Genomic DNA, 22,477 nt, shown 5'->3' with positions numbered 1-22,477 from the left:
GTTGTGCACAAGCCGTGTGCAATGAGGGGCCTAAAATACTGATTTTGGCAAAAATGGATGACAAAATGATGGTTTCAGTTTAAAACAAGAATCACGTTTGATATTTCATTGAAGTACACAATAGAAATAGTAAATTCTCTATGAACTACACACACGCCAACTCACCCTGTATGTCATTCTGCTGGTGCTGTGTTGTGCCATGTGTCCATAGGGTTTGGGCCATACAACGACTTACTTCATCGACTTACTTCCCTATTAGCCTTCTTCTCAGATGAGTTTGTTCTTGAGTGAGTTTTGATGAGTGTGTTTGTTTGTAGACATTGCATTACATGGAGACGTTTCTTTTCATACTTAAAAACATTAAAACAAGTATTGTTTTTTGTATCAGTAAAGTATTTCTTCATTCAGTCTATCTGGTCTAAAACAATGAAAGTATCCATTTGTTTGCGACATTGTCAGCTCTTGCTCCAGTGTTAAAAGGTAAGGTACGATTCCATCCTCATACACACGACCTGGTTTTCTCATCAGTGTGCACATGGGCAGTAGGTAGACTTAGGTTTGTTCGGACCATGGACATATTTATAATATGGTTCGGACCAGCTGGACTATTTGAATGGGAATACATTGATTGTAATCAGATTAAAGCAATATCAGGATGGACAACAACGCTGGTGGTTGGTGCTGGCAGCTTTAAGGGGCAATATTAACCTAAACACATCATAGTTTAGAGATCATATTGGCCTCTTTGACCCACCATTTGGAATCGCTGGAGGTTCTGGAACAAATTGGCTCACTAAGAGCCCAGAGGGAAAAAAAGAGAAAAAATATTTTTTTTATCTCCTTTTGCAATTTGTCAGTGTACATTTGGCCGTGGGCCTTCATAAAACATGACACCACAGAGAAAAGTGACAGAGGCAGTGATTCACCAGCCATCCCTGAGAGCTACGTACGTTACGTATAGGGAATGAAGGAATTGCTCTTATTTGAGAGTGAAAAGCCAAAGTAGAAACTGTGCATATCGTTTGCTGCTTGCGGTTTCAAAGACCCCCCCCCCCCCCCATCCCCATCCCATCCAAAGCTTGCTTCCACCAGCAGTAATGGGCCGTGTAGCTGTAATAATGTGGGCAATACAGAGATCTGAATTGCCCACATGTGTTGATCATGTCTAGCTCATTTACATCTCAGCGGGGCTCAAACCATCCGTGCTTAGAGTGAAAGATAGCAGTAGCATTGGCAAGGCAATTGCTCACATAATAGACCATATGCTACTGTAACTCAAGGATGTGTTGTTATATTAGCCTAGCTTACTCCCCCCATGCACTGAGATGCAACCGTTAACATATTCGCTTGGGCACAAGTGTACATGTATCTTGTAGCATGAAATACAGATGTGTCCCTGGGTGGGCTACGGTTGGCACTGCAGGCTGTATCGTTTTATTGGATTCTCGAATGTTTTATCTCTTCACATTTTGCTTCTAACACTGAATATGTTTAATTATTATGGTGATATTTCAACACAGAGGAACATAAAGGCAGCTGAGAAGGCTGAACGAGATTCATTTGTTTGATTTATTCTCTCGCAGATTAAGCTTTATGGAGAGGGTTCATATTATAAAGCCATTAAGTCAGATTTGTGGTGACAACTGAAGTGTTACCTCACAGACTAGACTATAGACATATGCAGTGATGTTATTGAAAGTGCATTTGTCACAAGACCGTGTTGGATCTGTGTAGCCTACATTGATCTTCTCCATAAGCATTTTTTTAATCTAATATATAGGCAGCCTTTTGAAATGTATTAGAAATCATCAGACTGTCAGTAGGCCTATAGGCTGGACTGGCTGCAGTGATATGTGAGCAAGCTCCTTGGAAGATCAGAAATATTCATCTTTCTTGCTTTGTAGTAATTTGTGTGTTTGCGTTGTGTGTGTGTGTGTGTGTGTGTGTGTGTGTGTGTGTGTGTGTGTGTGTGTGTGTGTGTGTGTGTGTGTGTGTGTGTGTGTGTGTGTGTGCGTGTGTCATGTGTATGTTAAATGTTACTAACCTGACATGCCCTCCTCCTCAGTGCCTACACAGAAGCCTACAAGGTCTGCTCCATAGCTGTGGCTCCGCTCAGCGGCTCAGAGGGTGATGAAGGCGGAGAGACGGCGGGTGACGAAGACCAAGGACGCACCTCTGAGGAAGAGGAGGGAGCGGCAGACAACAATTATGACTGGCAGGTTAGTCCTGAGAATTGTGCTTTGAGTGTGCTTGGTGCTGGGGGGGGAAATGTTGAAAATAATGGTGTTTGTTCCATTGTAATAGAAGAACACTGTCCATTTTTGAGAAGGAAAAATAACTTAATCATTCAGTATTTCAAAAGAGAATCTAGACTGTACAATTGCTATCATTTTTGCCAACCAAGTTTTATCAATAATTTTGTGACTAGGTGTTTGTACTCTCGCTGGCCAGCCTCCTCTCCCTTCCGTCCGAGGAGTCTGGCACCGCAGGTCTCCATAGTGGGATTGCGATGGGCGGCGCTTAGCGGCAGTGCCCTTGGAAAATAGTTTCAAACAATCCAACTTGCCGTTTTCAGCGTGTAGCAACAAGCTAGCGTGTAGGTTTCTGCTGTTAGCTTGCTAGCTAGTTAACGTTGTTGTTTTCACTGCGGCGGCAGGGCAGTCATTTACAGCAACACACAGGGAGGAGGGAGCGGAAGCCGCTCTGATTGACATGGTCGGAGCCAATGACAGAGGTTGTAATAAGCCGGGAGCGGACATCCGGCTGCCACCGAAACAGTCACTCCAATGGGAGAGCAGAGTAGAGCAGGGGAGGGTTTATCCCAGTTATGGAGACCTGTGGCGCCAGACTCCTTGGACGGAAGGGAGAGCAAGCTGGCCAGCGAGACTAAGGTGTTTGTTACCTTTCGATGGTAGAAGTCTCATTTTGGAATAAAGCACTATAAACATATTTAATATTGTTCATCTTGGGTGAAATTGCACAAATGCCCTCACAAGTCAGAATTTTAATATGGGGTAATGGAGGTTAATGGGCTGTATACAAAGTTGTCCTCATTATTTAGACTTTAATTGCTGGTTGGAGAAGATGTGGACAGCCCAGCCAAATACAATTGTGGGTACTTTAGTTCCATCGCTGAGCATATTACAAATAACGAATATCATTATTCACAGCCTGACGGTCGATCCAGAGCCTTTTACATTGCCAAAGAACTAGTGGACACAGAGAGATTGTAAGTTACTTTAACTCATTCTCTTATTACTTCAAACGCCTTTTCCAATCTGTTAACAGAATCTGTCCACTCTTATTATGTTCCATCCATTGTCTTGATGAATTGTTTGTATGTTTCTCTGTCCACAGACATGTCAAAGCCCTCAAGCTTCTCCAGGAGGTAAGTGTTAGCCTATATAATTTATCATGTACACACAGTCCTGTGGCAGTGCTTCTGAACGTTGGGTCCGGGGACCCCCAGGCGTCCCTGAAGGGGTTCCAGGGGGTCCCCAGCTAAAGGCTAATCATCATTCATTTTCACTATAATTCCAACCATAAGTAACACAATGACATGATGTGTGACTATTTTGGTCATGGGTTTCATACACTTTTTTTTAATCACGTTCCCATTTTCTCAGCCAATTTTACTTACTGCCGTTGCTCCACCCCGATCTACCGATCTGGGGAGAGTTGGCTTTCGTGCACTTTCTATAAAAGTGTGACGACCCTCCACTCTGGTCCTGTCTTGCAGGAGCCTGGTGTTGGGGCGGGTGCACCTGTGCCCGGTGCACTCATTGGGCTTAAGAAGACCTTCAGTCTCTCTCCCTCCTCACCGATGCACCTTTTGATCTCTTAATTTGTTTTATGTAGTTTGTGTTGTCTACTTATTTTTGCCTTAATTAAGTTAATTGAATTTGTGACTGTATTGAGTTAATGTAGTATCTATCAGGGGGTGGGGGAGGATGTGAGGACGTCACAGCAGCAGCTGAGTGTGAAGCGTTGGTGTATATGAGTGGAACAATAAGCATAAATGTAGTACATATACAAAATCTACTTTCCAACCAAGCCTTTGTGTGCAGTATGTTTTGTGTCCATGGTAAATAGATACATGCCTTGGCTTTATTGTTTAGATGTTCACGAACACATTTCAGTACCATTATGAGCAAAATGTAAATTATCTGTACTGGTACTTTGATTGATGTTGTTATTATTGGCGTTTAAATTGGTATTGACATAATAAATGGTTCTGGAAGTATTTAGCAGGCAGTGTAGGAATTTAGCCAGGGGCAAGCCGGGCAAAAATGCCCCCAAGAAATCTCAGAATGGCCCTAAAAACCGTGATCAAGGAGCAAAAAATGCCCCCAAGATTTGGATCATTTTATTTACATTCAATTCATTTAATTTCCATTTCCTCTCTAACACACACTTATCACCTGCAAGCGGTTTGCCAGCAGAAAGTAATGAAGAAGACAGTCACACAAACAGCACTGTTGTTCACACAGACACACATTACACTTGAGCAACTTCAGGGTTGCCACTGTTTTGTAACGATATACATTTCAAGGACTTTTTGAGCAGTTTTCAAGCAATAAAGTCTGGGGAAAAACGAGATGAAAACAAAAATGTATCCATCGCAGGTTACCTAGGCGACCAGCCGCGTATTTGAGTGTAGCCTACGTGGAGAGTGACACTGTAGATAGGAAGAAAGTGTATCAAGCTTGGTCCAGCACTACTGATGACATAGCACTTTTAAGGACCTCTTCTATCTATCTATCTATCTATCTATCTATCTATCTATCTATCTATCTATCTATCTATCTATCTATCTATATATATATCTATGTATCTATCTATGTATCTATATATCTACCTATCTATCTATTCATCCAGTGACTTACCGTGACTGCTACTCTTGTGTGTGTGTGTGTGTGTGTGTGTGTGTGTGTGTGTGTGTGTGTGTGTGTGTGTGTGTGTGTGTGTGTGTGTGTGTGTGTGTGTGTGTGTGCGTGCGTGTGTGTGTGTGCGCGTGTGTGTGTGTGTTAGAGATGAAAAGATTACATGATGTAATAGCTCATGTCCTCCCTTCTCAGATATTATCTTATGGTCCCATTGCAGGAGGGAGGGGGCGGGGAAAGAACTGCGGACCTCATTGAAATTGGATGTTGGATTCTAAATATCAACTCCTTCACTGTTCTCCCTGTGTGTGTGTGTGTGTGTGTGTGTGTGTGTGTGTGTGTGTGTGTGTGTGTGTGTGTGTGTGTGTGTGTGTGTGTGTGCGTGTGCGTGTGCGTGTGCGTGTGTGCGTGCGTGCCATGTGTGTGTGTCCTCCCTGTGTGTGTGCCAGGACTTCCGGGAAGCGGTGGGAGCGGGGGTGGGGGATGAGGGGGATGCTGTGCTGGATGAAGAGAGGCTCCGGGAGATTCTCAATGAGCTCCCTGATGTTTACATCTTCCACCGCAGGATCCTCACCGAGCTGGAGAATCGAATCCGACATTGGTGAGAGGCGTAGACCATCCCGCGCTGCAGTAGCAAGCAGCACTGACGCACACACACACACACACACACACACGCACGCACGCACGCACGCACACACACACACGCACACACACACACACACACACACACATCACATGCCATACAAAATAAAAATCTGGCATCTAGGTATAGTGTCGAGAGGTCAAAGCAGTCACATACCACCGTGGAGACCCCTGGTTCAATTCCCAGCAGCGGCACGTCCTGCTTGGTCAGACGTTCCTACAGACACAATTGGCCGTGTCTGCGGGTGGGAAGCCGGTAGGGTCTGAGTATGAATCCTGGTTGCTGCTCCTCGCTGTCAGGAGAAAAGAAGCAGCTGGCAACTGGACATGTATCGGAGGAAGCATGTGCTAGTAGTTTACCACTCTCCGAGACCGGACAGGGGGAATTGGCCAAGTACAACTGGGGAGAAAAACTGGGAGGAAAATAAAATTGAATTCAAATTAACCACTGTTTTGTTTCACATTTACGTAGAAATTGTACATATCCCTGCTTTCATTCATGTAAAATGCCAATGTTTTATTCTGGCGGTTGTGTTGGAATGCACGTACGATGATGCTGTCCATGAACATCCTCTCACCTCCTCTCTCTTCAGGGAGGACAGCCAGAGGATTGCAGATGTCATCCTGTCCAGGAAGGCAGAGTTCTTGCTTTTCACTACGTACATCGGCCACTACGACCGCAGCATGAGCCTACTGGAGGACAGCTGCCGAACCTCACCCGCCTTTGCAGCCATTGTCCACCAGTTTGAGGTCAGACGGACAATTTTGTTCATTTCTGTGGCATATGATACTGTATGTCTCGTTTATAGTTGCCTCTATCTGTTTAAGTGGCAGAGGTCAATCAAACTGGGCAAAAATAATTTACTATTATATTTCCCCCCCGCTTTTATAGACCAGAAAGGGAGAGTCTTGGAAGAGGTGGACAATTTTTATTTGAGCAAAAATTATTAAACATCTTGTAAAAATCAGTGCATTTTCTCAAAATCCACTGCTTAACACCAAACAAATGAAATACTGGATGAAATGTTAATAGAGTCAAACATGAATCTGATTTGAAGTGTTTTCTGTGATGCATTTGTTGTTCAAAGTCCCGAATAATGTAAAATGTTTTTTTTTCTTTTCTTTTTATGCTATGGTCTATACTTCCAATGCAAAAAGTACTACAATACAGTATATCATTGAAGTCCTGTGAGAATATGTGTTGGGCTTCTCCTTTATGAAAACTTTTATCACGTCAAGTGAATCATTGCACTGATGAAGCATCTGGGAGCTGAATGACTTTGTTACTGTTAGTGAACCCCGGGGAAAAGCATCATGTGTCCAAATGTTGTTTTATCTCCTCTAACGGCAGCATGGAGCAGCGTTCAGCTTCACACAAGCTCATTAGGCAACGCACAGTGGACCTATCAACATATTGCTTTGGCCAGGAGTGTGCCATTGATTTGTGATCCCAGGGTGTGTGTGTGTGTGTGTGTGTGTGTGTGTGTGTGTGTGTGTGTGTGTGTGTGTGTGTGTGTGTGTGTGTGTGTGTGTGTGTGTGTGTGTGTGTGTGTGTGTGTGTGTGTGTGTGTGTGTGTGTGTGTGTGTGTGTGTGTGTGTGTGTGTGAGTGAGAGGGGGGGGGGGGAAGGAAGGTGTTGATACAGACATACAACATTACTGCATGCACACACGCACACACACACACACACACACACACACACACACACACACACACACACACACACACACACACACAGTTGCTGTTCTGTAAGGAACTGTGCTGAGCAGCATTCTGCCTTATTGGCCCATGCTCACCCTTTATAACTGACTGATTGTTCTGAAAGTCTCACAGGTGTCAGATTTGCTTGTCAGTGTAACTTTGATCTTTATTTTTCCACAGTCAGTGAGCTGCCCTCGACTGTTGTTGTGAGACATTCGGTCATGATCAACGAGAGACTGTAGCTGTAATGATGTTGAAGTCTTTGTGTTTCTTCTTGTCTCAGCTGCAGCAGAGTCCATCTGGGGAGAGGGTTTCTCTCAAACATCAGCTCCTGCAGGTGATTGTGCGTGTGGCTCAGTACCGCATGCTCCTCACTGGTGAGTCTCTGAGTTGTGAAGGAGATCAATCAACACAGAATATCCTCTCTGAACGCCCGGGTAGTGCAGCGGTAGATTGCCTGCCTACCAACACGGCCACAGGTTCGAGCCCCCGTGTTACCTCCGGCTTGGTCCGGCGTCCATACAGGCACAATTGGCCGTGTCTGCGGGTGGGAAGCCGGATTAATGGCATGTGTGCTGGTCGCTGCACTAAAGTGCCTCCTCTGGTCGGTCGGGGACTCGGGGTGCCTGTTCGGGGGGGAGGGGACCTGGGGGGAAATAGCGTGATCCTCCCTCGCGCTACATCCTGCCGGTGGAACTCCTCGCTGTCAGGCGAAAAGAAGCGGCTGGTGACTTCACATGTATGGGAGAAAGCATGTGCTAGTCTCTACAACTCTCCCCAGAGGGGGTGGAGCAACTACGGGGAATTGGCCAAGTACAATTGGGAGAAAAGTTTGCTCCTATTTTAAGGATTGTCGACTATTTTTTTATTTATTAATTTCTTTCCCTGCTCTTGCAGATTACCTCAACAACCTTTCTCCAGATTCCAAGGAATATGAAGACACCCAAGGTACAGCAAGAATGTAGCAAGAACATACAACACCAGGATACTTACATCTCTGACTGCCACAGACAAAGACTGCCCACTCTCAACTCTGTTTGCTGCCCACAGGAGAGCCTTACTGGCCTCTGTGTGCTGCAGTGTGTTTACGGGGAATTTATTTGTGCTCATTTGGCATGGAGACATAGCCACAAGGGAGCCATTTTGATATGGTGGCAACCCACCAGGTAGCCATTGTGGCACTCTGCTGTGTGCGTAACTCATGAGGAGCCTATTGTAGCAACACTGTAGTATCTCCGATGAGGGAGCCGAGCCCCAGCCAGACGTGCACCTGCTGACTCACACTGCACTGCACAGGGAGCAGTGTTGTAATGCTGCAGTCCGATGAGTCCTGGACTCACTTTCAGGACTCGTCATTTTGCATAAGATATTGATAGCTACTGTATATTAATATCGTGACATTATTAAATTTCGTACCAGGGCATCCACCTACATGTGGATTCACGCTCATGTTCAGTAACTCTGGACTCAGGTAATGGGGACTTGACTCGGACTCTTCCTTTTAAACTCAGACTCGAACACTGGAGACTCATGTCAGTGGGGAGGGGGGGGGGGGGTTCGGCTGTGCTATTATTCACTTGCTTGCTCTCTCTCTCTCTCTCTCTCTTTGTAGCTGCTGTGGCGATAGTGTCTGATATTGCAGATCAAGCTAATGACAGTTTGAAACACGGGGTAAGTGCCAGGTGACATGCAGCTCTTTAATAACATTACTCAATTGCTCAGTTTAATTGACCAGATTACCATGTTAATACCGCCGCATTAATGCCACTGCCGTGGCTGCCACCTATTCACGAGTTTCCTGATGAGACCGTTGGCACTTCCATGACACCCTCCCTCCCTGTTTCCAGCTGCCCAGGACTGTTCATAGCAAAAGAGACTGAAAATAATCATAATAATTGTTGTGACTTTGTACCTACCTATGTCTTGTAATGGAGCCCCCAGCACAATAATTTCACACGTGCATAATTGTAAAACGTCTTTGAGTAACTAGAAAAGCGCTATATAAGTCATATGTATTATTATAATTATTATTACAACGAGTGACAATATCTTGAATCTTGAAAGAGAGAGACTGCTAAAGCTACGTTCAATGGCCAAATAATAAGAGTTCCGGTTTGGACTTTTAGCCTTCAAAACAAAAGCGGCCGCTATGCAACCACATACTATTTTTAGCAATTTCGGCTAAAATAAGCCCATACAGTACAGTGAATTGACATTCACCTAATTTTTGTAAAATATCGCTGCTATGCAACCACACAACGTTACTACATACAGTACAGTGAATTGACATTCACCTAATTTTTGTAAAATATCGCTGCTATGCAACCACACAACGTTACTATTTTTAGCCATTTCGGATCAAATAAGCCAAACGTTCCCACTCTTTGACAGCGGCGTGCACGTCCTTGCTAGTGAAAAGAATGTAAACAGGAAGTCGACAACCGGCAACCGCTGAGAATCATGGGAAACGTAAGTCCAGGAATAAGGTGAATACAGCTACTTTCACCGCGGCAGCTGCTCCATGCTAACACGACAGTAAAGCAGCCAAACGAACCCAGTAACAACTCTACCTCGTAATAATATAAAACAATTTCAACACTTTTTTTGTCTTCTCCATTTCACTCTCCCTTTCTTTCTTTCTTTCTTTCTTTCTTTCTTTCTTTCTTTCTTTCTTTCTTTCTGTCTGTCTGTCTGTCTCAGGAGAACTTGCTGCGTCTGGTCAATATTGAGTACAGTGTCCGTGGCCAGAGGGACCTGCTGCAGCCTGGCAGGGTACAGTACACTGTGATAACTGTGATTGTCTGTCTGTGTGTCTGTGTGTCTGTGTGTCTGTCTGTCTGTCTGTCTGTCTGTCTGTCTGTCTGTCTGTCTGTCTGTCTGTCTGTCTGTCTGTCTGTCTGTGTGTGTGTCTGTCTGTCTGTCTGTCTGTCTGTCTGTATGTCTGTCTGTGTGTCTGTCTGTCTGTCTGTATGTCTGTCTGTGTGTCTGTCTGTGTGTCGGTCTGTGTCTGTCTGTCTGTCTGTGGGACCTGCTGCAGCCTTGCAGGGTACAGTACGCTGTGATAACTGTGATCCTGAGTTATGTCTGTGTGTCTGTGTGTGTGTGTGTGTGTGTGTGTGTGTGTGTGTGTGTGTGTGTGTGTGTGTGTGTGTGTGTGTGTGTGTGTGTGTGTGTGTGTGTGTGTGTGTGTGTGTGTGTGTGTGTGTGTCTGTGTCTGTGTCTGTGTCTGTGTGTCTGTCTGTCTGTGTGTGTGTCTGTCTGTCTGTGGGACCTGCTGCAGCCTTGCAGGGTACAGTACGCTGTGATAACAGCATTGCCATTCCACCCCGTCTGCCCTCCCCTGCCCCCTTTAGAGAATGGTTGAGCTGGGAATCCCCTGGTTTAAGGAAGGACCAAGCATTGCAGATGCCCCGTGCAGCTCCAGTTCCTATGAATAGTCACATGTTGAGGTCCATTCTACTGTGTGTCTGCTCTTTTCTCAGGTTTTTGTGAAGGAGGGAACCCTGATGAAGGTCAGCAGGAAGAGTAGACAGCCTCGCCATCTGTTTCTGGTAAATGTCACATCGTGCTTGTATTAGAACGCTCACCTAAAGCTATAGAATAAAGGTATGGAATACACACAATTACCAGTGGTCATATTATCCTATAGCTTTCTCATCATCTCAATACTTGCTTCAGCTTCTTACAAACAAGTTTGTCTTATTATCTGTCTCTAGTATGTCAGTGTAAATTGTAGAGTCAGGCATTTTCTGCCCGGTCTATTTCTATGCCCAGACTATGCTATTAAGAGCAGGGTTTCCTGGCAGGATATTTCTGAATGCCGACTTCCTGAGCCATTCCTCTACTGACAGCACAGGGAAGGTCACGAGCAGCTCGTTTTACGCTGAATGACCAGTGTAGACCCGAGCAGCTCGTTATGCCCTACCGACTAGTGTAGACCCGAGCAGCTCGTTATACCCTACCGACCAGTGTAGACCCGAGCAGCTCGTTATACCCTACCGACCAGTGTAGACATTAGGGTTGGGGGGAAAAAATCGATTCACCTAAGTATCGCGATTTTTAATGTCACGATTTTTTGGATCGATCTTTTATTCCAGAATCGATAATCGCAAATTAAAAAAAAAAAAAAAAAAAAAAAATAATAATTTGGGTGCTTGCAGTCAGGCCACTCACTGAACAGCAGGCCAGGCGCCGCCTACTGGTTTACTAGTGGTTTTATTACTTTATTAGTTAGTCTGAAGTAATAATTACACTTCAGGGTTAAAGTGGGTGCATCTCATTGTAAAATTGGACTTCAAACGGCCCAAATCTGGCTTCAAACGGCCCAAATTTCACGCGCGTTGGCCCATATCGGCCTGGCCTGCTTAGTATCTAATGCCCGGCCTGAATTATGATCCCAGTCCGCCCCTGTTTTTAACTATATCGCCCAGCCCTACTCATGATATATAATATACAGTCTCTAGTGTATGATTCAACTTTTCCCATGTTCTAATCTAGTGTAAAAAAGCAAACAAACTGAAAAAATAAAAGAAAAAAATAAACAAAAATCGCAATAAATCGTAATATCGAATCGCAATAATCGTAGAATCGCAATACTTAAGAATCGCAATATAAATCGAATCGGCACCCAAGAATCGTGATAGTATCGAATCGGGAGATAAGTGAATCGCCACAGCCCTAGTAGACATCGTTATACCCTGAACGACCAGTGTAGACCCGAGCAGCTCGTTATACCCTACCGACCAGTGTAGACATCGTTATACCCTGAACGACCAGTGTAGACCCGAGCAGCTCGTTATACCCTACCGACCAGTGTAGACATCGTTATGCCCTACCGACCAGTGTAGACCTGAGCAGCTCGTTATGCCCTACCAACCAGTGTAGACCCTTGAACCTTTAGTGCGTTTATCCTCTCATCCAAATGTTAGTCTGAGTCTTCATTCAATATAGACAGCCTGGATTCCTCCAACCAGCATCGTCGCACATGTCTTGCCTTACCTACCCGAGAGTAAGCGTAAACAGCGGGATTGAAGGACAGAGAGGGAGGGGAGAGGAGGGAGAGGGATGTCATTTATAAAGACGACATGTGCAGTCGATGCAGTTTGTAAGATCTTAACATGGAGATATCTCAGAAATGTCATCCTGAATCAAGAGAGATCAGTAAATTAAACTCCTTCACGAAAAGTCCATAGAGCATCATCACAGAGCATTGCTTTTCCCTCCCATGCCTTTTCATGCCTGTATAGTATAGTACAGTATAGTATAGTATAGTATAGTATAGTATAGTATAGTCAAAAACACAAATGCCCAGTAAAGTAACCTATTCAACTAGATGGCATCATCTTCCTCACAATGGCCTTCATCATCACCAATAGTCTAGTTCAGTCCATATGAAATCACAAACAGTGTTTTTTTTATTTACACATAGGAATGGAAACTGTGTGAAGTGTGAACTGTGAAAAAGTATGAAACATGAGCTCATTGAAGTCAGGTTTCCTATTAGCTTAGAGCGCCACCAAATGGAAACATACTGCACGTACACAAAGGACTTGGTCCCATCAGGGCAGCCGGACTGTTTCTATGAATCAACCTTGACATTATTTTAAAAAGGCAGTCCGTTCAGCAGTCCTGTACTCTGACCTCTGATCTCAACTGCTTGAGGACTGGTGTCGGACCCTCCAACTACGGTGTAGCACCTTCATAAGTCTGTTCTGTCTGTTTTATACTGCTGTCTGTTTTTATACTGTGCACTGCCTGTTTTTGTTATGTTGCCAACTTGTCGAAGACAAATTTCCATTCTATGTCAATTTAATGGACAATAAAGTTGACAATAAAGTGAGGCCTGTTGTCTCTGTTGTCAGATGAACGATGTGCTGCTGTACACCTACCCTCAGCAGGATGGCAAATACAGACTGAAGAACACTCTGCCACTCACAGGGATGAAGGTCAGAGGCCATCTAGTCTCTTTCCAATTTCTCCTTTAAACTTTAGTGGAGATGGTTTTCTCCTTAGCATTCATATCCCCATGAGATTCAACCACCAATATTTGCTGCCCTGCATATCCATAGTTGCTTGTTTCCAATATCAGATAATACTATCTCTTACTTTATCTGTTTGCTGTCATCGATGATCTACATTTGGAAAAATAGCCTGAATGCTAGTTGTGACTTTGGATCCTAGCTGCTCGCCAACTCTCAGACTTTCTCTCACTGTCTCTCTCTCTCTCTCTCTCTCTCTCTCTCTCTCTCTCTCTCTCTCTCTCTCTCTCTCTCTCTCTCCTCTGTTTGATACGTGGTATTACTGCTTGATTTTGCAGGTCAGTAAACCCACCATAGATAATGTCCAGAATGTATTGAAGATTGAAGGAACAGACATCTCCATCACTTTGTCTGCAAGGTGGGTCATACCCTGTTACATGTCCTATTTGAGTTATAATTGATATGATCTGAAAATGGCAGTCGTGAAAAATAACACATTTATAACAACAGAATAGCTCAGCACCAAGTAAAGTCACTCAAATTGCCACATAAACATCATGATGTTTTAAAATGTATAAACTGGACACAGGATCCTCTATCTAAAGGTTTACTGACATGATTTAAATTTGGATTCTCTGTTGTCAGTGCAGCTATTATTAAAAAGTTAAATGAATATTAAAGATAGTTTAGGATAGAAACTGTCAGGTCTATGGTTCACAGAACTGTAGAAGTGACAACTCTACTTCATTATAAAATGTATATAGTTTATGAACTAACCATTTTAAAGCCTTCACTATTGCAGGTGATAGTCAGCATAAGGTTTTCATATGCATTATCTTTTTTGTATTGCTGTGGAGGATGGCAATCTAATATCACAGTATTTTTTATATTTTTTGTGATCTTTTTTATATTGACACCATTCATTCAATACAGGCACACTACTGATACAGGGTGATCTGATAGTGTGCAAAATCCCCCCCCCCCATACCTATTCATATTCACCCTACTCATGTGTGTGCATTTTTGTGCAGCTCCTGCAGTGAAAGAGATGACTGGTTTTACACTCTGAGTCGCACTGTGACTGAGCACACCAGAGGAACATTCAACAGCTGCCCAACAGAGGTCAGCAAAGCTCTATTGACTGCCTCTGTTTATTATACAGTACTATGTCATTACTTCATATTATGTGTTGCTTCAAACATGCTGCAAAATCACACTTTTCGTCATTGATACACTTTGTGGCCATCAGTCTCCTCAGTGTGATAAATGGTGTTTGTTTGTGTGTGTGTGTGTGTGTGTGTGTGTGTGTGTGTGTGTGTGTGTGTGTGTGTGTGTGTGTGTGTGTGTGTGTGTGTGTGTGTGTGTGTGTGTGTGTGTGTGTGTGTGTGTGTGTGTGTGTGTATGTGCGCGTGCGTGCGTGTGTGTTTATTCATACCAGGCCAGAGAGCGTATGCGGCTGTCTCTAGGAGAAAAAGCTCCCACCCTTGTGCCGGTGTCCCATGTGGTGATGTGTATGAACTGCACCTCCGATTTCAGCCTCACACTTCGTAGACACCACTGCCATGCCTGCGGGAGGGTGAGTCACACAAAGAAAATGAACATACAACTAGAAAAGTGCACTCAGTAGAGTGCAGATCTCCGCCAGGCACCGCTACGCCTAACAAGGAAAATAACTCATGTGCACATTTAGAGGGAAAAAACATCAGTCAACATCACGTAATGTGTTGTGTTTCATCTGGCAGAAGCATTTTTCAATCAAAAGTGAAACAACACAGATATGATGGTTTATAGTGAAATAGGCTCCACCCACCAAACTTTGGAAGTCGATTATATGAAAATGGTGCAGACTTTCCAAAAAAAAAAAAAAAGACAGTCCAGACATGTTGTGTGTCGTGGTTTGGTGAAGATTAGAGGGGAAATTGCATGTAATCGCAAATATCACGAAATCTCTTAGCAAAGTGATAGCACACACGTTTTGAGGTCCTGCATGCCTATGTAGTGTGAAACTGGAGGAGGAATAGCATGCACAACTTCAGTTGTGTCAGACGGACACACACACACACACACACACACACACACACACACACACACACACACACACACACACACAGAGGACCGAACACATGATCTCATCACGGCTTCGCCTGGCGGAGATAAAAATGCATATAGATATAGATATAGATACTAGATATATAAGATGTAAGGACTTGTTCCTTTGACCAGTCACCAGAGAATTGAGGTTTGTGCTGAATTCAGTTCTGGTTTCCTGAGCTAAAAATGAAAGATGCCTGAGGTGCCTTTTTTCTGCTGTTGCACAGATTGTTTGCCGGAGCTGCTCCAGGAACAGATATCCCCTGAAATACATGAAAGATCGCATGGCCAAAGTGTGCGACCACTGCTACAGCGAACTCAAGAAGAGAGGTGCACAAGTTGTCCTAGTCTCTTCCTCTGTCTGTCTGTCTGTCTGTCTGTCTGTCTGTCTGTCTGTCTGTCTGTCTGTCTGTCTGTCTGTCTGTCTGTCTGTCTGTCTGTCTGTCTGTCTCTGTCTGTCTCTCTCCCTCCTGTACATGGTTAAAACAATGTCACCTGCTCTACAGGAGATGTGTCTGCACTGGCAGGTAAGGGCAGCCCTCGGCCAAACCGCTCCAGCCGCCCGCTGTCTGCCGTGTTCCAAAACATTCACCCTCCCAACATCTGGAGACACCGGAAAGGCGGCCTCTCCCTGAACCAGGTACACCCAGGGCACACACTACCTTTCTAGAGGAGCTGTGTCCACCACACAGTGCATAAATAGATTGTTGATGATGTGGAATGTCAATGTGTGCATAGAGTCTATAGTCTACAGTCTATAGACTGTAAATATGGTCATAGAGTCTATAGTCTACAGTCTATAGACCAGAGGAGGTTTTTCCAGTGAGGCATAGGAGGATGGTCCTCCTCTATTAGATTGGGGATTTTATATAAAAAAAATATATATTAAAAAAATATATTTTTTATTTTTATTTTTATATTTTTCATTTTTCATATATTTTTTTATAATAAAATATAAATCAAATGTGTTTTTTCTTATGTGCAGACGCTCATTTTTTCATTCATTATATAGCTCCATGCAGACGAGTTACTCTGGCCCTGGTCCCAGCATGGGGGAGGGGATTAAAAAAACACCCGCCCTGTGGGCTTGATTTATTTGGTAATTTATCTAATGAAAAAATAAGATTGGTTGAAAAAGACTTGCAATTCACAGAAAACAGTGAGAGTGATGTGTTTTCCAACTAATCAGATTGAGGAGGAGGGGAGCTCTCCCTTAGCCCGTGAAACCAGGTGAAACCCTAATTGGTTGTTGTTTGATAGATAGATTGCTTGACATTGATTGACATTCTGTATTGTCCAATGCTGATGAATACGTCTGAAAATCGGCAACGTTGTTCCACTGCCTGGTCTGTGGTCTCTCACGCTGAATCAAGGAGGTGAAATCCACTGCTTGACCTGACAGGAAGGATTTACTGAGACAGTAGCAGCATATCATATTTCCCTCTTATTTTTATTTACTTTTTTATCAATCAGTAAGTGTTCACAAGCCAGACAGTCGTTGATATTGGATTACCACCAAAACGAGTTTCGAGTTGCGGGGAGACGAGCTGCGCGATACGGGCTTTTTGCAATGTCAGAAAACTGGAATATTTGCAACGTCTCGACTGCAGCGTTTCCCCTACAGACAGCACGGATATTCAAGTAAGTCAATTGATTTCAAGTTATCCGAACCTTCTATTAAATTCGGCGTGGAAATGGTTCACCGAGCAGCGCTATTTTTGTCGTATTTAAGTTTCATCCTGTAATTTCTTATACTAAAACCCGCAAACTTTAAATTCACACATTTTTTAACTGAATTTGGCCTGTAAATCGATAGCTGACAGCGGGCTCAATTTTAAAGCTTGAGTGGTGATCTTTATATCATATGAAAGTAGAAGAAATAAGGAATCGATTGGGATGAAGCATGTCAACCTAGGATGTCGGGAAGGGGGGGTAAATAACGCTCCAAAGTTGATAACTAAATGAGTAGTGCAGCACTGTTCACAGGAAGACACACTCTCGTTCCAGATGCAATTAAGTGTAATTTAACGCTATTTGACAACAGTTTCGGCCATAGACTTTGTCAAGTATCATACAAACAGTGCAAGACAGCCATTATAAAGACAGGTTAGCTGATTGAATGGACAACACCTGTCTTGTGAAAGCACACCTGAGTGTGAGACATCATAGGATGAATCAAAACATTGATGTCACAGGTAGGCTGTATACCATAATATATCATGAATCTATGTGAATAAATAGATTTATATAAATAGTAATCACAGCCTAATGCATAGAGATAAATCCTGAAACCTTCTCGCAACAGTTCTAGCCTAAGCCAGTGGTTTTCAAAGTGGGGTCCCCAGCAAAAAGGGGGGATAATCTATTTTCACTATAATTCCATGCCATCCATAAGTAACACAATCTAAGATAGTGTAGAAGTGAGTAACTAGGCTAATTATAACCATAACAGCACAAATAATTGACAAAAATCTCGAAATAAATATACAGTATTTACTCTGAGAAATGAAATAATGAGAAAAGGAACAATTATTGATGGTTAAAACTGAATAATGACATCACAACAGTCTAATCCTAATGCTAATTTAAAATGAGATTTGGGCGTTTTGGGCAAAAACTGCTTGTGGGTGAGAGTATCAGCAGCAGAGCACACGTCATATTTTCCCTGGGACCGCCTCAGGTGCCAGGTGCTGTTCCGTCCTGTAGTCCTCTCACTGGGTGCTAATGCAATGCTCCTCACTGGGTGGAAAGCTAAGAGGCTTGACAGCATGGGAAACATGGCAAATACACACACACACATGCGCCCGCGCGCGCGCGCGCACACGTGAAAAAAAAAGCCCAAATTTTTTGCTAGTGCGGCGACCTTCGGTCGCCGCACTAGCTTCCTCCCCTGTTTCCAAGCTCACCAGCCACCACTGCTATAGACTGTAAATATGGTCATAGAGTCTATAGTCTACAGTCTATAGACTGTAAATATGGTCATAGAGTCTATAGTCTACAGTCTATAGACTTTAAATATGGACGTAGCTTCCATCACGTCACCCATTGGTTTGTGGAGGTGTTTTGAAGCTCTGGGTTTGGTATTTTCACCTTCGCTTCACCTTTGATTATTTGGAGCCAGAAGTGATGTAAATTTGGACGAGAAGCTGCGGCGTGGCCTGCTATTGATCCGCGATCACTGGACAGGCGACCTGTCAGTCACGCCACAAAGCATATTCTGCTTTATTTATCTATTTGACTCTAAATGGGACCATAATTTACAAAATGAACATCATGCTGCATTGAAGAAGATTTTAAACTAGCGATTGAGACCATAAACTCATTAGGAAAGTGGGTAACACTTTACTTGAGGTTGCATATGACGACTGACATGACAATGTCATAACCATCACATGACACCTGTCATGAACATGAAGGAGGCTTTATGAATGTTTATGGCTGTTGCCATTCAGTAAATTATGTCAGAGGCCTTTTTCACAGCGGTCATTTGTGTCGAAAAGGCAGGGTAAACACAGGTGCAAGCAAAACATTAATGAGGGTTTCCAACTTCTAATCTAATGGACTTCTAATGGAAGTCAATGGGAAAATGACCCTACTTCCATGCAATAAGACTTATTTTTGCAGCCAGTGGAGTCACCCCCTGCTGGCCATTAGATAGAATGCAGGTTTAAGGCACTTCTGCGTTGGCTTCCCTTTTAACTAATGGGGCTACCCCCTTGATGTGATGTCACTAATGAGAGGTCTCTTCCTGGTCCCATGTTGTTGCCTAGGTGACGGTGTCAGAGGAAGGCTCGATAAGCGGCAGTCTGCAGCGCAGTAAGAGGAGCAAGAGGAACTGGAAGAGACTGTGGTTCCTCCTCAAAGACAAGGTGCTTTACACCTACCGGGCCCAAGAGGTGAGGGCAAATGTGCACTCCCCTTGAACCTGAACTGCACACACCAGGGTTCCCACAGTCATGAAAATCATCAATCTGAATCTGTTTTCCAGGACTGGAAAATTTGGGAAACATTTTAAATAATGATGAATCAAGTGTAATTTGGAAATATTAGTAAGCTAAAATGCGATCGTTCTGCAAAAGCGGTCGCTGTGAGTCTCAAACTCAAACAAAACAAGTGTTCAATATCACAACTCTTTTTTTTATATTGAATTGTAAATTAAGTGTGGGAACCTTGACACATCGATTCACCTACATTAGTGAGACAGTTTTATCCTAGCCTAATCTTCAGTTCAATAACTAGCAGTACAGAAAAGCCTACATTTAAATCATCATAAACTATCATATATCTCTCTCCCTCCCTATTCTTCTGTGTCCAGGAGAAGGTAGCGTCAGAGACTCTGCCTCTGCTGGGCTTCACGGTGCAGCTGCCCGACAGACACGAGGGGGCGCAGGAAGCCAGTGTGTTCCAGCTTTACCACAAAAAGACTTTGTACTACACCTTTAAAGCTGAGGACAACCACACGGCCCAGAGGTGAGAAGGACCTTTACAAACACTTATCTGATAGCCAGTCTTAATGTAGATAAGGGAGTCAAAGAAATGTGTTTTGTGTGTGTGTGTGTGTGTGTGTGTGTGTGTGTGTGTGTGTGTGTGTGTGTGTGTGTGTGTGTGTGTGTGTGTGTGTGTGTGTGTGTGTGTGTGTGTGTGTGCGCGCGTGCGTGTGCGGCGTGTGCGCGTGTGCGTGTGTGTGTGGCAAACGGTGAAGTTCACTCCCCCAGGAAAGAAATATTTAATTTTTTTTCACAACAACAACAAGCTTTAAGTTGATCTCAGCTGATAATGTGGCCATCTATCATGATGACAGGCACAGCATTTGCACTTTCCAGCGCAGGGAGAAACTCCTGAGAAGAGCATCAGCACAAATGACTCTTGTAGCACGTGCACCACGTCACGTTGGTATAATCAATTGAAAAATGCACCCTGTTTTCAGGTGGGTCAACGCCATGGAGGAAGCTACCGTTTTATAGGACCGGCCAAACTGGCCCGGGTCGCCTCGATCCTCTTCTGCCTGCCTGTGAAAACACAAAGGCAAAATGAAGATGGAGTATATTCAGTTATCCGTGTGAGAGAGAGCAGTAACTTACCAGACTGAAGAAAGGAAGCCGGCATGTTCTTTGAGAGGGGACACGATCACCTACTTTGTCAACCTCCAGTGTCCTCAACCTGCCTCCGCAGCAGGTGTGATGCTGGGAGCCAGGAGAGGTGCTGGCCCAGATATCTGCCAGTCTGGAACAGCACATTAACGTGACCCGGATATCCCAGCAGCTGAGCAGCGCAGTTGGACTTCTAAGTCACGGTGGGAAACGTGATGGAACATTTTCACTGTGTGTAGGAGGAACAACACATTCAATTAATTTAAGTATGTTTTTTTTTAACATTGATCATTCGGTCTAAATATGTCGGCTATCTTAAAACGTGTGCTTTTCAAGGGTGCCAAAAAATATATAAGTATCTCCAAGATGAGTCTGATCTTCAAATACATAATTGTAATGCCTTCATCTCAACAGATATTATTCTACTGGGGGGGGGGGGGGGGGGGGGGGGGGCAGAATAGATTTCTCTCTATGGCTAATATTTTGAAGCACAGGCTTAAAGTATGCATAATGTCTTTTTATATGTATAAAGGTGTCTGTAGCTTTGCCATGTACTGTATTGTCGGGGAGGGTCCTGCAAGTAAATGTAAATGTATGTAGAGACTTGTAGAATGGTTACTTTATTTGCACTGATATAAAAGAGAATGAACCTGTAAGAGGAATATAAGTGTACCTTTGATTGTTATGTTATCACTTATAATATCTCGTATTGAAGGCCGGAGTGGCGAAAGCTTTCAGCCGTACTTTATTTGTTTTCGTAAAACAAACGAAAAAGAAGAAGAAGAAGAAAAAAGGCCAAATGTATCTTTATTGTTTGAAGTACAAATATGCAAATTCTTACTTGGACTCAGGCCTAACCCTTCATTTTTACAGCCAGCTGTGCACAGATGTGTTGCGCTGGAGTTTACCGTGAATCACTGATTTCACTGATCTACATCATCATCAGTGTCATGGACTTTGTACTGTACTTGACAAGTGATTACGTTTATTCCTAAACACTGTTATTTCAGAACCAAGTAAAAGAGATGGAACTGCTGTCGTCGTTTTCTCGTTATGTCCTCTAGATGGCAGATGGACTACCGTAAGTCTCAACCCGTCCTTGATGGAGTCCAGCACAAACAGTAGAAATGTTAACATCAGTGCTGCTATGCTGTCCAACTGTTTACACGTCACTTGTATCACCTGCTATCTGGGAGTATATACTGTAACATGTCATGTCTGTGATGATGACCATAGTACCATCATGGTGGCCTATTCTGATGAAACGCAGACCCCCATACTTTATTTTCCGAATGATGATCTGTTGCCAAAGGAGAAGTGAGATATATTCATAATGTATCTGTGATTTCAGATCACAGTTAGGGGAGCGAGCGATAACACAGAGCAGTGTGCCGGGCAGGAGGAGAGGCCAGGCCTGCTCTGCTTCTCGTCTCCCCCCCGAGGCGTCATGACCCAGAATGATATCAGGGAGAAAGTTGCTTTCTGGGGCTGCTGAAAAGTTGCAGGCGCCGTCCTATATAGAGGATGGAGGGAGCATTCATCACTCGCTTCTCCCTCTCTCTCTATCCCCCACTCCGTTTTTCTCCACTTACCATTCTCTCGCTCGCTGACGCTGGATCATATTGATATTGGTTACTTGGTTAGGTGCACGCAGGCTTCTTTAGAGCTGCAACAATTAGTCGATTATTGATTCGTCGATTGACGGAAAATGAAACGCCAATTTTTTTTTTTTTTTTAATAATCGAATGCTAAAATGATCTCGTTGCAGCTTCTTAAATGTGAATATAATCTGGTTTCTTTAGTCTTCTATGGCAGTAAACGGAGTATATTTGGGTTGTGGACTGTTGCTCGAGACAAAAAGAAGACATTTGACTATGTCATCTTGGGCTTTGGGGAAAAAGTGACATTGTTGACCATTTTGTGACATTTTATAGACCAAACGACTAATTGATTAGTTGGAGAAAATAATCGACAGATGAATCGATAAAATAATCGTTATTTGTGGCCCTACAATATGAATTCCTTACTTATGACAGTTCCTCTTATAGTTCCTATGCCACACACTCAACATTGATCATTAGTTCTGAGTAGTT

At 43.6% G+C, this 22,477-nt stretch overlaps 1 protein-coding gene across 1 annotated transcript in view; it reads left to right on the top strand.

The window, feature by feature from the left end:
• LOC310771121 (FYVE, RhoGEF and PH domain-containing protein 5-like) overlaps positions 1 to 20,354 on the top strand; it is a 25,311-nt gene extending 4,957 nt beyond the window's left edge. Inside the window, exons 2-20 of the mRNA XM_083663788.1 lie at positions 2,066 to 2,219; positions 3,171 to 3,229; positions 3,358 to 3,388; positions 5,333 to 5,484; positions 6,119 to 6,275; positions 7,515 to 7,602; positions 8,123 to 8,173; positions 8,838 to 8,896; positions 9,926 to 9,997; positions 10,708 to 10,776; positions 13,087 to 13,170; positions 13,542 to 13,621; positions 14,235 to 14,325; positions 14,642 to 14,779; positions 15,522 to 15,624; positions 15,801 to 15,934; positions 19,065 to 19,190; positions 19,610 to 19,764; positions 20,222 to 20,354. Of these exons, the coding sequence (XP_083519914.1) occupies positions 2,066 to 2,219; positions 3,171 to 3,229; positions 3,358 to 3,388; positions 5,333 to 5,484; positions 6,119 to 6,275; positions 7,515 to 7,602; positions 8,123 to 8,173; positions 8,838 to 8,896; positions 9,926 to 9,997; positions 10,708 to 10,776; positions 13,087 to 13,170; positions 13,542 to 13,621; positions 14,235 to 14,325; positions 14,642 to 14,779; positions 15,522 to 15,624; positions 15,801 to 15,934; positions 19,065 to 19,190; positions 19,610 to 19,764; positions 20,222 to 20,258 (1,840 nt within the window). The 3' untranslated portion in view covers positions 20,259 to 20,354. The remainder of the gene's footprint in view (positions 1 to 2,065; positions 2,220 to 3,170; positions 3,230 to 3,357; positions 3,389 to 5,332; positions 5,485 to 6,118; positions 6,276 to 7,514; positions 7,603 to 8,122; positions 8,174 to 8,837; positions 8,897 to 9,925; positions 9,998 to 10,707; positions 10,777 to 13,086; positions 13,171 to 13,541; positions 13,622 to 14,234; positions 14,326 to 14,641; positions 14,780 to 15,521; positions 15,625 to 15,800; positions 15,935 to 19,064; positions 19,191 to 19,609; positions 19,765 to 20,221) is intronic.
• The last annotated feature ends 2,123 nt before the right edge of the window (positions 20,355 to 22,477 follow it).

The sequence above is a fragment of the Poromitra crassiceps genome (genome assembly GCF_964638095.1).
Source record: "Poromitra crassiceps genome assembly, contig: HAP1_SCAFFOLD_365, whole genome shotgun sequence".
NCBI classification, from domain to species: domain Eukaryota; kingdom Metazoa; phylum Chordata; class Actinopteri; order Beryciformes; family Melamphaidae; genus Poromitra; species Poromitra crassiceps.
The sequence above is the reverse complement of the archived record's forward strand: the minus strand, read 5'-3'. Positions and strand labels throughout refer to the sequence as shown.